The 14,631-nt window shown below is 40.5% G+C and overlaps 1 protein-coding gene across 1 annotated transcript in view; it reads right to left on the bottom strand.

Annotated features, from left to right (window-relative positions):
- itga9 (integrin, alpha 9) overlaps positions 1–14,631 on the bottom strand; it is a 336,927-nt gene that overhangs the window by 264,553 nt on the left and 57,743 nt on the right. The window contains exons 6-7 of the mRNA XM_039736193.1: positions 13,955–14,084; positions 1,856–1,941 (exon numbers count right to left, since the gene is read on the bottom strand). Coding sequence (XP_039592127.1) covers positions 1,856–1,941; positions 13,955–14,084 — 216 coding nt within the window. The remainder of the gene's footprint in view (positions 1–1,855; positions 1,942–13,954; positions 14,085–14,631) is intronic.

Raw genomic sequence — 14,631 nt, 5'->3', positions numbered from 1 at the left:
CATTTCTTGGTTGAGCGACTACAGTACTAAATCGTCTCCATTACTAAACAATTTGTCTAACTGTGGACTGGTGAATATCTAAACTCTTAAAATTACTTCATAACCTATTCCAGCTTAATGCAAATCAACAATTCTTTATTGTAGCTTTTCTGACATCTCTTTTTAGTTAAGCCTGCTTAACATCAGAAGATGCTTTGTGTGAATAAACTCAAAACGTCTGAGTCTTTTTTGGTCAAAGTAGCTCTAAACCACACTTTCAATCTCATTTCATTGGATGGACTTCAGGTTTTCTGTATGAAGTACATAAAATGTACAGGAGTACTATAATCTGTGTGTTACTAGTAAACACAGATTTATTTGGCTATTTCCAAGGGTTTCACATAGTTTGTTATGTCACTGAAAACATATTTGTGTGATTTTGTGTGATGCTAAGAAGTTGGAGCCCATTCACACTTAATGGCTCATTTGTACTGATAGCTGATCGGAAGCAGGCATCCACAATGTAAAGTTACAGACTCGTGAACAGTTGGAGGCTTTTTGAACCATCTTGCGTGTTTATCTGGTGAGACTTTACAGTATCCACACCATCAGGCACTGCACAGAATGTATTTTGAGAAGGAAACAGTCATTTTTCCTCTAAGGATTTGGGTGTATCCAAAAAGAAAAGAAACAGATAAGATGACCCTCTTGCCAAAATTTGACCAGTCTGTCCTACTTCCTGTGCGTCCATAAACATTTCATAGTCTTGCTTCTAAGAGCATAAACTTGGAGCTGCCCCCCAATTGGTCATGGGGAAATGAAACACAGAATCAGCTTGCATGAAGTCTCACATCTGAAGGACTCACGCCAACAGTAAAAGCCCCATAGGTCACTTGGATGAAGTTCAAACGTATCTCAAACCGTGTGAGCAGTGACTTTACAATCTTCCATGGCTTTCTCCTGATTTTGGACCAATTTGGAAAACAGCTGGCAACTAGCAAGTCTGGCAGAAATCACATAGTGCACGTCTGTCCTAAAAGAATGAGCACACCCAAATCACTAAGGGACCACCACAACACTTCATTTTTGGAACCAAGAACTCAGGCCTGTAGGAACGTTTAGTGTGCAGGGCCACATCCACAGATGGTGAAGGATAACCAGGTCTCCATTTGCCTTAAAGTTAACGTTGTACTGAGTACTCTGTTTCAAAATCTCAATTAATCTCCCACACTGAAAATGTCTGCTCATGGCCTGTGTTGAAATTTAGAGTCAGTTGATTTTAAAATACTTATCTGCTTATCCTTGCAACTGAAATGACTGCATGGACATCACAAGCATGCAGGAGTTTGTCACTCTGGCCACAGTTACCATTTTGTGGATTTCTGGACTAAAATCTAAAAAGACACTTCCATGTCAAATATCACAGAGGTGTCCTTAGTGTCACAAAAGAAGCTGTATGTACTCCAGGATCCTTTCAGAATTGCTGACAGCTCATTTGTGTGTCACACTAGCCTAAGTTTTGTTAGAAAAGCCAGGAGGCACACACAATGCTTATTGACAGAAGTCCTTCCATCTTTTTGGACCCTGGCCGTATTTATACATACATTCCAGCAGGACTAAAAATTGAACTAGATGAGAACTGCTCAGGTGGAAGCTGTTTCCCAATGTTTTGCCTCTTTAATACGATATAATTCTAAAAAAAGACCAAAATTACCCCGTACCATTAAAATAATTTTTTCAATGACCGCAGCCATCAGTAAAGTGAAAATCAGATCTGGCAAAGCACTAAGCTGCTAGCAATGACTGAGCATTCTGCCAAAAGAAAAATGCATTTTGGGCCAAGTAGTGATGTCACCATGTTGAAAAAAGGACCCACCTTTCCCAACCCTTCATCCTGTGGAGCTCCTCCAACTACGTCTGTAGCCGTCGGCTGGGAGAAATGGCCAGCAGTCACAGCATAACCTAGAAAGACAGACCAAAAAAAGACTGTCACGGCCAAAGTTGAGCACATTTTCCAAGGATTGCTGACAAAATGTTTGCTTTCTATTATATAGGAAATGCTGTCATGCAAGAAAGCCTTCACTTGCCATTTAAACTAACATCAAACAATCCACTGCTCATCAAATTATTTTCTAAAACCCTTCAGTTCTCTACAAGGTTGCAAGTTCCAGGGCCTGACCTGGCAGTATTGTGCACAAGTGCTAGATGAGGTGTCATTCTACTCTCAGACACACTTTGACCGGGCCAATTCAGACTCAACAGTCAGCCTCACGGTCAAAATTTTGAAAAGCAGGAGGAAGTCCTGACATGTGAGGAATGTGTAAACTCCATATACAGTAGATGAGGCCAGGACTTACACTTAGACCTGTACAGCAAACAGGGAGCTGCACAATCAATGTACCAGCTCCTAAAAAGTAGGCTGGTTAGGGCGGTCAATTCATTAGGTGACAGAGGGGGACGCCTAAGGTGCTGTCACCCAAGGGACACTGTTTATGAAAATTAAGGGGCACCATTTATGTAACTCAAGTGGCGTGCACTCTGGCATACCCCTCCCCGCCATTGAGGGATGCCATTTTAGTAACTCAAAGGGCACAGGCTACAATGCCTTTAAACCATCCTCCCCATCCATGCTATGGACACGCAAGGACACCTTTTTGGTAACTCATGGGTCATGTCCTCTGGACACTGAGGGGGACCACTTCCAACCCTGTACTGCATGTAGACTTTGACCATCACTGAGGCTTGTTAAATTTAGTATGGATGTACAAATGCAAGAACAGTTTAGCTATGGGTCAGCTCTTTGTGTTTCATTGCCTTCTGACAGGTACCCGTTGTTACTGTCATGTTATAGTCATTAGTGAGGCACTATTGGCATGTTGCTGTAATGTCTGTTTCAAAATGAGAACATTTTGCTGTGTTATATCAATAGAGGCATTGTGGTAAATATGCTCACTTATCATGCATGAGCTCATCCGTGGGAAAGGAGAAATCCAGTTAATACAGAGAGGAAAAAGGAGGGTGTTGTCACAGACGAGTAAAAAATTTATTAAAGTGACATTCTGTGTGTAGTATTTCGACATCTCATTCTCTTTTAATATTATACTGTATGCTTTGATGTTCAGGCACATTCACATGAAAAAATTAAGAATGATATTCTGCCGGCACAGTAAGTTTATTTTTGGAAGACGAAATATAAACAAGAGCCAGACCTAATTCAGAAAACAAAAAAAGGTCCTATCTTTTACCAAAACACAAGCTGAAACCCCAAATTGGCATCGAAATAACAACCGTAAATTTTCTAAATAATCAGAATTCAATATGAAACACAGACCAAGCAAGCAGCTTGTTTGTTTTCAATCCAGTCCCTGGTGACCCAGAAATCTTGGGAACTGACCTTTATGTGGTCACGTCAAAGCTACCAAAGCACCCAGACCAACAAATGACGGCGCCCACAAAGAAAACAAAAGGAGTCGACAGAAAATAAATCTGAATGATATTTAAAGAGCAGACATAAATTCTCCATGTTTCAAAACCCTGATAAGAAGGTAAAGGGAATTAAAAAAAACTGCAGAAATATTACAGAACAATTCTAGAAATGATTTTGATAATAGCACATAAAAGTTTGAATTAGTGCCAGTGATATACAAGTGCAAAATACACTGTTATGATTCAGACATAAATATTTTTTTTTTTGCGTAAAAGAAATTCTTGTGTCAAGATAATATGGTAACGTTGTTTAACTTAGTTCTGTACTTCAGGGATTATTATATGTTAATCGATGGGGTGGCACAGCTTCCTCTGAGTGCTCCAGTTTCTTCCCACAGTCCAAACACATGCAGGTTGGGGGAGACTGAAATTGAAAGATTGAAATTGACCCGTATGTGTGTGATGGGTGAGTGCGTGTGTGTCGTGGGTGTGTGTCTGTGTGTTCACCCTATGACGGGCTGGTGCCTTGCTCTGGGGATGTTTCTGCATTGTCCCCAATGCTTACTGAGATAGTCTCCAACTTCCCCACAACCCTCCTCAGAATAAAGTAGGTTTGGAAAACATAGAGGATGTTATTTTTTGGAATTTTATAATATTAATTTTATAATATTAATTATCGTTATGGTTTGCTTGCCGCAGCACCATTTTGCTGTTTTTGTGGGCGCCACCATTTTGTGGACCATTACCATGATGCCATGTGTGGTTGTTGGAGGTGCGGTTCAGATGGCTGCACCACGTTCCATTACTGACACAGCTCTTTAAAAGTCAGTGCTGTAAGCTTACAGAACCTGTGATTAAGGAAATCTGAAGACTTGATTATTGTTAGTAGGTAAAAATTTACAAATCCAGCAAAAAGGTTTGACTATGCATTTTCTTCGCATTTTAGTTTTCTTGTTAGTTTCTGACACGTAAATGCAAAGTCCTGTGATCCTTTCTAACTCTGGCTCTATCTGCTGCAGCACTGGTTACTGACTTTCTGTTATCCTGGTACTGATCTTTCCTACATTTTGTTGTTCACATTCCATCTCCCCCACAGGCAGAACATATACAAGCCCACTGTTAAAAAAAAGGGCATTGAACAAAGTTTTGCAAGAAGTTCAGAACTGTGATTTACCAGCAGTCAGGGTGGTGTTCATCATTTCCTTTGACCAGGAGGTCATTAGGGTATCTGTGAGGCGCCCTTTCCCTCACTGCACTCATCCTTTACATGTTTTTCATAAACTCTTATCTGAGGAGAACACCATCCATCAGAAAATATTATTTTACATTCCCTGCCCTTTCTTTCTTTATTTTGTTTCCAGTCTCTGTTTAGACACAATATGGACAAAGTTCCACGTGTTAGGTTTTGTCAATTATGGCTCTGCTGATCTTCGACCGTTTCATTTTTGATACTGTTTATCTGTAATGGGAGTACCACTTGCAGAATCTTTTCAGGACTAAAACCTTTGCTATGCAGTGGCTCTAACACGCTTTGTACAAGTTGTTCACTTGATGTGGCATTGTATGGATGACTGGCAGCTCAAACCTGGCCAAGTGTGAGCGTGCCATGCAATGGACTGGCAGTCCTCCTGGGGTTTGCTATTGTTTGATGCCCAGTGCATCTTGCACAGACTTCACACCCCTCGCTTAGATTACGTGGGAACCAGAATGGACCTGCTATCACTTGACAATACGTTTGTGGGATTATATTGTAGTACTAGGGTGTCGTACCGTGCTCGCCATTATGGATGTAATGAGAGGTCAAGCAAAATGACACCTTTTATTGGCTAACTTAAAAGATTACAATATGCCAGCTTTTGAGGCAACTCAGGCCCCTTCTTCAGGCAAAATGTAATACTGAAACTGGAGTTCCCTGTGTTTATATAGACACCAGGACAGATACACCACTGGAAAACCTCTAAGTGATTCATTTTAGATGTACAAAATTAACAGACCTCTCCAAGCTAAGACTTATTTAGCAAGAGAGGAGCACAATGTATAGTCGAGATCTTTTGATAAGATAAATGTCCAACAAAGTCTTTTGAAGTTTTTGATGTTTTTTTTCCATACAATGTGGATCTGTAGTCAGGTTGTCTGGGTCATGTTTGTGATTTCATAGCTAGTATTTAGTGTTCTTTGCCCATCGTTTCTTCTAACTTCAGATATTCTCTTTCTGTGACTCTGTATGGCCTGTTTGCTTTCTGACATGTCCCACTGGTCACATCGCAGAGTTCCTTATCTCCTGGGTCATTTTGCCAAATAACACAGCTCATCCTCTCTTTGACTTTTCTTACAGCTTTGTCTTCTAATGCCCCAAGAGACTTCTTTACATGCTGCATCTCCAAATTCACTCTTTTTTGTGTCCAATGTCTGCTGTCCATCTGCACACCTTTATGAACTTTGTGCCAGCATAACATTACCTTGACGGACTGTCCCTGTTCCATAACCTCTAAAAGCTACACGCTTTCTATAATTGTAGGCTGTTTTCATCATCTGCAGCATGGTATACATGTTCTGATTTCTAATCTGAAGAAATATAACTTATTTTTTTATTCCTCATATGTTTTAGGTAACCATATACTTTAAAATTAATGTTTTTTCCATCCATCTGTTTTGGAATCGGCCTCCAGTTCTGGATTGCAGAGGCCAAAGCCTATCCTGAGAGCATCCAGCACAAAGCAGGAACACACCTGCACTAATTCACACCAGACGAGAGAAAAACTCCCCTAGAGACAAGAGAAAATGTGCCTACTCCACAAACAAAGCACCAAAGCCAGGATTCGATTCCTGGACTCTGGAACTGTGAGACCGCAACATTAACCAGCGAGCCATTCTGTGTGATATTTGGACATACTTGAATTATCACACATGTTACACGTGTCTTATTTTCCATGCTACTCAAAGTGCTTTATATGGACAATGGGGAGCTGCTTCAACCACCACCAATGTGTACCATTCACGTGGATGATGCAATGGCAGCCATTCTTCTGCTCATTACACTCACTGCAATTAGTTATTAGGTGGAGAAGATTACTGACAAACTAAATGCCAGACTGGAAAATATCATGGTGGGAAGTTTAGTCGGGACATCAGGAAACACAATTCTGTTATCAAAGGGTGCCCAGAGGTCTTTTATGAGCACAGAAAGTCAGCACCTTGTCTTCACATCTCACCCAGAAGGCAGCACTATTTTTACAGGATGGCGTCTCCATCATTCCACTGGGGTATTGCGATCCACACAAAGACCACAGGGTAATCACCCCTGATGGGCTCACAGATATCTCTTCTGATTAAAGATATTGATAATTAAGTGAGGCCACTGAGCCGTCCTGCCATGTCTGACATGGTCATCTACTGAAGGAACTAAATATCAGTGATCAGCAAATACTTCCTCAAGGTTTATGTTTAAAATACCCAGAACGCACTTCAACTCAGCCTGTTCTGATGTACTCATCTGCACTAAAGATGGCTCCACATTTACACGTGGGACACAAGTAGCATATCTGCCTCAAAGTTCATGCACATTGGAATCATTTCCTCTTATCCTCCATAATTCTGAATGGACGTTTTAATTTTTTGTATATTTAAATTAATTAATTGTTCTGTCTGTTTTTATTTTTTTTAGCTAATTTCCCTATATTTATCTCTTTTCAGATACATTTTGAATAAGCCAACATTTCGACTCCATGACTCTATGAGGTCACCTTGAAGAACATCCTGCTTAGTCTCTTCCAGTAGGTAATTTTGGATTTTGTGCCTTGAAAGTGATCTGTAAAAAGTTGCAAGTTGCATTTGTTGAGTGTTTTAAGCAATTCGCTTCATCAGTAAATACCACCCTACCTCCATTTTTTGCAACCAACAACTCAGCAAAAAAGGCATGTCTGCCAGTTTCCTTACCAGAATAAACAAACTTTCAAACGTAGTGATGAATGGATGTGACACACAACTCGTACTGGAAGCATCAGTCTGCAAGTGCTCAGCTTCCTACTTTGAAATGCGATTTAATCTCTGCAAACAAGTATCAGGAAAGCACACACTTCCTGTGAACTGATACAGAGCCCACGTGAGACGAAAAGCAGTCGAGGTATAAAAATACGTTTTGTGCACTTTTAACACCTCTTACTAGCTCTGTGCACATGAAACAAAGTCCCAACGATCATTTGAGTCTGTCATGGACTTTAGAGCCTTTAATAGTAAATATCATCAAATTCATATTTTTAGCCTGTATTCTATAGCAGGGGTCCTCAATCATAGTGTATGGGGCTACAGTGACGTCAGGTTTTTACTTCCAACACTTTCTTAATTAAAACCCATTTATTTGCTGCTAAACCTATTACTGTATACTTGTTTGGGCCTAATATTCATTAACTCACAATTTCAGGGCCCTTTATTGCTTATTTTAGATTTTAACAGCTTTAATGAAATAGTTTCCTGTTTTCTTAACCAGGCACCAGTTAATAATGAGATGCAAATGACAAAGGAAGCAGAAGCTCCCCAGCTAACTTGGGCCTCGTCCACACTACTACATGTTTAGTTAAAACACAGACATTAGTCTCCGCTTTTGCCTTTCATCCACACTACTCTGGAACCTTTAACCCCCAAAAACGGAGACCTCTGAAAATGCCAGCTCAGTGTCACAATTTGAATATGTTTTGACTATAATCGCACTCTGATTGGTTCATGCTTATTATGTGGCTTTTTCCTTATTGGATCCTCCTAATTACATTTTCTCAGCCACTTTGCTCATCTTTTACTCGTGTGTTATTCTCAGTAACAATTCATTCTCATCTGTCTCTCTCTTTTGTTTTTTTGTATTCATCATTACTGTTCTCCACGTGTAAATGCAAGCTGCAAATCAATGTCTAGCATGGTAGCCGCTTCCTCTTCCTGTTTCCACCAATACGCGATTGCCCATTGTAAGTGAACGACTACGTCATATGCATTTTCGGTCACTTCAGTGTTGATGGAGAAACTTCTGCAAACAATGTGAAAATGCTACTGTGGATGGAAATCATTTACATTTATTTTAAAACAGCATTTTTAAATGAAAACATAGCAATATGGATGTAGCATTGGTCTCATTTAAACATGTGCACTTGCATCATTAAGTGTCAGTGTTAATAAAATATTTAGTAATAAATTGGAGAAAATAGGGTAGGACCAAGAAAGACAATATCTATTCCGGCTCACAAAACAAAACACAAAACACAAAACATATTCTGTATTCAGAGAAGGAAGATTTACAATGTGATCAAAATTTGTGTTGGCAAAATGAAAGCCCTAACAACCCATATACTGTAATTAAATATTAAGTTTCATTATAGTTATATACTGTAGGGGCAGCATGGTGGCGCAGTGGATAGCGCTGCTGCCTCACAGTAAGGAGACCCGGGTTCGCTTCCCAGGTCCTCCCAATGTGGAGTTTGCATGTTCTCCCCGTGTCTGCATGGGTTTCCTCTCACACTCCAAAGACATGCAGGTTAGGTGCATTGGCGATCCTAAATTGTCCCTAGCTTGGTGTGTGTGTGTGTGTGTATGTGGGCTGGTGCCCTGCCCAAGGATTGTTTCCTGCCTAGCACCCTGTGTTGGCTGGGATTGGCTCCAGCAGACCCTCGTGACCCTGTAGTTAGGATATAGCAGGTTGGATAATGGATGGATTAAAGTTATATAGTACAATGCACAATGAAAGGCTAATTGAGATATGAGGATGAGGACCCAAGACTTGCTCCATCGCAACCACACCACGTCATAACAACAAAAAAACAAAATGGAGACAAAAACAGCACAATTATTTATATTACTAAAGGAAAACAATAATAACAAAACAAAATTGGTTTTGGGTTTACATTGACACAGTTTTTACATCATCTACACACTATGCAGAAACAATTAAAAAGGTTAGACGGTGGCGCAGTGGTAGCGCTGCTGCCTCGCAGTAAGGAGACCTGGGTTTGCTTCCTGCGTAGAGTTTGCATGTTCTCCCCATGGGTTTCCACCAGGTACTCCGGTTTCCTCCCATAGTCCAAAGACATGCAGGTTAGGTGCATTGGCGATCCTAAATTGTCCCTAGTGTGTGCTTGGTGTGTGTGTGTGCCCTGCGGTGGGCTGGTGCCCTGCCCAGTGTTTGTTACCTGCCTTGTGCCCTGTGTTGGCTGGGATTTGCTCCAGCAGACCCCCGTGACCCTGTGTTAGGATATAGCGGTTTGGATAATGGATGGATGGATGAATAGATTATATCATAAAGACTGCTGAATAATTAAGAAGCATTATGCGCAGAATATATAATGCACTAGTAAAACCACATCTGGAGTACTGTGTGCAGTTCTGGTCACCACGGTACAAGAAAGACATAGCAGCACTTGGAGCTGTGCAGAGGAGAGCAACCAAGTGCATCTCAGGACTTAAGGACATGTGCTACTGTGACAGACTCGGAGAACTAAACCGAGCAGAGAAGACTATACCTCATCCAGGTATTTAAAATCCTCAAAGGTATTGATAAAGTAGATCTGGGAGAATTCTTCTGACTAAATGATGAATCACACATTCGAGGACACAGTTAATGGGAAGTGCATTTAAGATTGAAGCCAGGAAGTACTTCTTTATGCAGAGTACCAAGACATGTATTTGAACCAGCATTTAAAAGTATATGGACAGCTTAGCTACTAGCTAAACAAATGGGCTTGAAGGACTGAATTGTCTCCTTTCAGATTTCTTATGTTCTTCTGAAACAAGAGCACCAGAATCATAATTATCAGCAAAGACATATTTCATATTAGGAAACGCGCTGTAACAAAAACTTGTGACTGAGGACACTGTTCTGTGGTGTCCATTATAACCAATCTGTAATGTAAGACAGATCTTCAGCATTTATACCGTCCCTTCATGTGAATCAAAAAGTAAAATACCATGCAATAATTAACTTATAGTGTTTTTCATGGGATGTGCATTCCCAAAGTTATTTGCAATGTTGTTTCCATTATTCCTGCATAGTCTGCATTACCTCAAACCCAAAAATAACAATTAAGTTCAATTTTCTGTACAACTACACGTTATACAACACTTGTGAAAGTTAATGTTTAAGTAAAAGTCCTGAGTAAAGTATGCTATTTAATAATGCTTTTGGCCATTTTTCATTATTTGGCCCTGGTGCACGACAACACCAGCCTGGATTAAGCAGGTCTAACAAAGTTATACATTGTTATATTACGTATAGAACACTACCACAAAGTCATTTAGAAAAATCGTCTTAAAATATTGTGCCAGCTAACCAGCATTACGCAATACTACAAAGCAGAAATGCAGTCATAAAACTCTTCAATAAACAGCCAGTGCAATTTGAAACTCTGTATGAATTGGGATGCTTTCACATATTTGCAGACTAAAGCTTAAAGTGTTTTAACAGCCAGGATTTCTTGTAGAATATAGCAAGTTTAAAATCAGGATGTCTTGTAGAATATAGCAAATTTAAAATCAGAACTTTTAAGCCCCCCTTATCAGCATTACCCTGCCTCCAAAGTACAGAGCTGAACTCTGGAGCAGTTGTGCTGAGCTGAAAAGCTTTTCAGATGTCACCACGTTCAGAGAAAAGCAAACAGACATGAAAAAAAAAATCCAGGAGAAGTGCAACTGATATGCGGTGCTGCCAAGGGGCCCAGTGCCAGGGTGGCAGGCCTTATCTGTACACCCTGAGAATAACGGCCATAACAGAAATCTGGAATGTGCAGGGTATGTATGGTGGGGTGGATGTGCGCCTACGATTAGAAACGTACTTGTTGGGAATATGACGAGAGCAAGTTCTGTCATTTTAGGTGTTGTTGATTGTTGCTATTAAAAAAATACAAACATTTTTGTCAGGCCTAAAAGAAATAAAATAAAATGCATCCCTACAAAGCCTCAGAATTTCAACACATTAATTCATTAAATTCAAATCTTCAAAAGGATCACGAACTGTGATGATAACAATAAGATGATGTGTTAAACAGCACTGAGAATCAAGTCACGCACAAGTCTCTGACAGGACTCTGGAGTCGGGAGGGACGCCTCCTTGAGTAACCCGATGAGGAAAGGAAATGCAGGTGACGTGAGCTGCAAAGTCTGAGCGGCAATCACGTCATCTTCCATGGAAACAGCCCATTAAATATAGAGAGTCTAGTCTGTGTGCGTGTTTGTGTGTGTGAGTAGGGAGAGCAGACAAGAAGGTGAAATGTGTGTGAGTTATGAACCCAGGCTTTAGGACTGTAGGACTGAAATGTTCAAAGTGTGAGTATAGCTAAAAAAGAGTTAGAGCTTCAACATGTGATTCTGTGAGTACATGAGCTCAGTACACACAAGTTGAATGTGTACAAATCCATTTGATGTCCTTATGACTTTTTTTTTACTTTAAAATGTTGACATACTCTACATGTGTTGGTACACATCTGTTTTGGTAAACAAAAGAAAAAAAAGACAAATGTTGGGTTCTATGCATGTGGAGAAGACACCTTGTGGGTTTGGTTGGATGGCACCGCGGAGACAGCCTTCATAAAAGACCCCCACTTAAAGCCCTCAAGCACACATCGCTCTACTCTCTGAACCTCCACTTTCCATTTGGTGCACAGCAGTGTGTTAAGTCCCTAAGGAGGTCCAGTCAGAGTTCCAGTGTTCCAGGTTGGTGGCAAATTGCTTCGTGATCATCTATATTACTAAACAAAGGTTGTATATATGCACGGATGCCAGACGCCAGAAGCAAGCCGTGTACAATACAACTTCCACCCGAACACGCATGCCACCGCATATACAACCTTCATTTAGTAATGCAGATCTCCAAGCCGGGATCTGCCACCATGGTCACTTCAGCACGCGAATCCGCCGCCGTCACCATCAGGGAACTAGGTGGCACCAAACGCGCACGCGCACAGCACCTCACCGCCCCAGAGTCAAACCCAGTGGCTTCCCAGAGTCAGTAGGTGGCGCCCAAACAACACAACACAACCTGTAGGGATTTACCTACCTGAGCCCGTATTTGGACATGGACAACTTTATGTTGCCTTTTCAAGAGTACGGCGTTCATGTGATGTTAAAGTGAAGGTTTTAACTACTCCATACCGGTGAGAGCTGATTCAAGGACAGGAAACCATCTTTACCAAAAATGTTGTTTATAAGGAAATTTTTAATTAACTATGTTGAATTTACCATTTTAAGAATTTTGTGTTTCCAATTTACTTCATTTAAACCTTTGCACTCTGATATTTTTTTTACTTATGTGTGCAACAACTCAAAGACATTTTGGACTTAAATGATATAACAATTAAATTTCAATTTTACTTTTAATAAATTGGTTAATTTTAGTACACATATATTTATTTAATTAAATGAAAACTTTCCCAGGACGCTCCCACTCTCCATGATTTGTCATCCCTCCAACGATCGGACGGAACAGAAAGTGATTGCCATTCTTGGATTTCCGATTCTGGTTATAAGATAATATCTACTCTATATATATAAAATCCTAAGCCTAAAAGTACAACGAGTTTGTGCAACAATTTTATTTGACGTTTTCATGTCACTTTTTTGTCACACTTTAAATTAGGCTTATTTTAAAACCCACATATATATGTTTGGTATCATTCTTTTCAGAATTTATTGAACTTTAATGTGATGTTGTTAGATTTTCAGATTCTCATTCTGTTTTTAAATTATAAACTAAAAAAAAGAACTCCCACGAGACGAGACTTTGTGCCAAGAGTTTTAACCACACCAGGGGCCGGAAATAAAAGACAAAGAGTACATGACAAAGACAGCTGCTGTACAGGCTTTTACATTTCAAAGCTCTACATGAGATGCAGATCACACGGCACCGCAGCAGCAGCATCCAGCAGCTGATCAAGCAAAGAGGAGGTAAAAAATAAAAACTGTATTTGTTTCCCATTGTATCAACGTTTAAGAGGGGGTTTCGGAGGAGCAACTACATCTCCTTGGGGTGTGTTTAGCCCTCCACTTCACAACGTGAGCAGCAGAGACGCGAAGTGGCTGGTGCGTAGTGCAGGCCAGGGGGGTTTACAAGCGAAGCAAGCAGGGGGTAACCCCCTAATTTTATATATTAATATATTAATTTTATAACACCTTCATCTCCCATTAACTCATATTCACTTCCTATCAGGGTCATATCCCACTAAACCACGAGTTACCCCATTAGTAAACGAGACTAGTGATACCATGCAGTACTGTAAGAAGTAACTGCGGCCTTACTCTGAGCCCTACTGTCCACCATCTCCCATTTGTTTGGTTGCAGGATAACATTCCAGGACTAATTGTTTCCTCGGTGCATTACCACAGGGAGAGGACTTGACGATTGATAAAGAGTAAGTGGACTGTGCATTCAGAATAAGTGGAGGTCATTACCAAATAATGCTTCACACTGGCATTACTGTAATATTTTCTTTCATTGACCTCACAGCAGCCCCTCTATTCAGAAAGCTGCCTGGCTATACCATCAAAACTTTATTCTCCAGCTTTCTCTTTCAAAACTTACCAAGATAGCTATATCTGCTGGCTCCAATAACCCCATCCTTCAGTTTGTAAGAGGCATTATCAGTAAGGTTGACCACTTTAACTGTGCCAGTCCAGTAGTATGAACCTGGGGCACCCATTACTACCAGCTCCTGGAAGGGAAGAGAAGGGAAACAGTCAGTGCCAGAGTAACACATTCAGTTCGGAAGGCCATATTATTGTATTCTTGTCAATGGCCAAAGTGAAATAACAAAAGAATCTAGCTATGCCTGTGCCACCTGACTTCACAGTATACACAGAGTCCAGTCAAATGTAGGTTTAGAAACAATCTGGCCAAAGTTGTTGTGCTAGAAATGCAGGACCAAATACTAATGACACCTGCTTACCACCCAACTCTTTCAAGCCACTTAATGCAAACGTTATCAGTGTTCGTTTTGATATTTTTGTCTTCTCCAGTGAATGAAATTTTAGGGTAATGGGGAAATCCTAAAGCCCCAAGGAAGGTGTATATACCCAGATTGGCAAACAGGATGGGTTAGTTTGATAACAAAATGAGAAATGTCACTGTCAAGAAGAGGCCTGAAGACAGCCTTCAGGGCTTCTCCAAAGCAACACTGAGAATGAGTAAACAAATAGAGAGTTAAGTATCAGTTTCTGCTCTACCAAATGACCTTTTCAACCCAAGGAACTCTGGCCAAT

This window comes from Polypterus senegalus, chromosome 15, assembly GCF_016835505.1.
Source record: "Polypterus senegalus isolate Bchr_013 chromosome 15, ASM1683550v1, whole genome shotgun sequence".
Taxonomy (NCBI): Eukaryota; Metazoa; Chordata; class Cladistia; order Polypteriformes; family Polypteridae; genus Polypterus; species Polypterus senegalus.
This window is presented reverse-complemented; position numbering and strand designations above follow the sequence as displayed.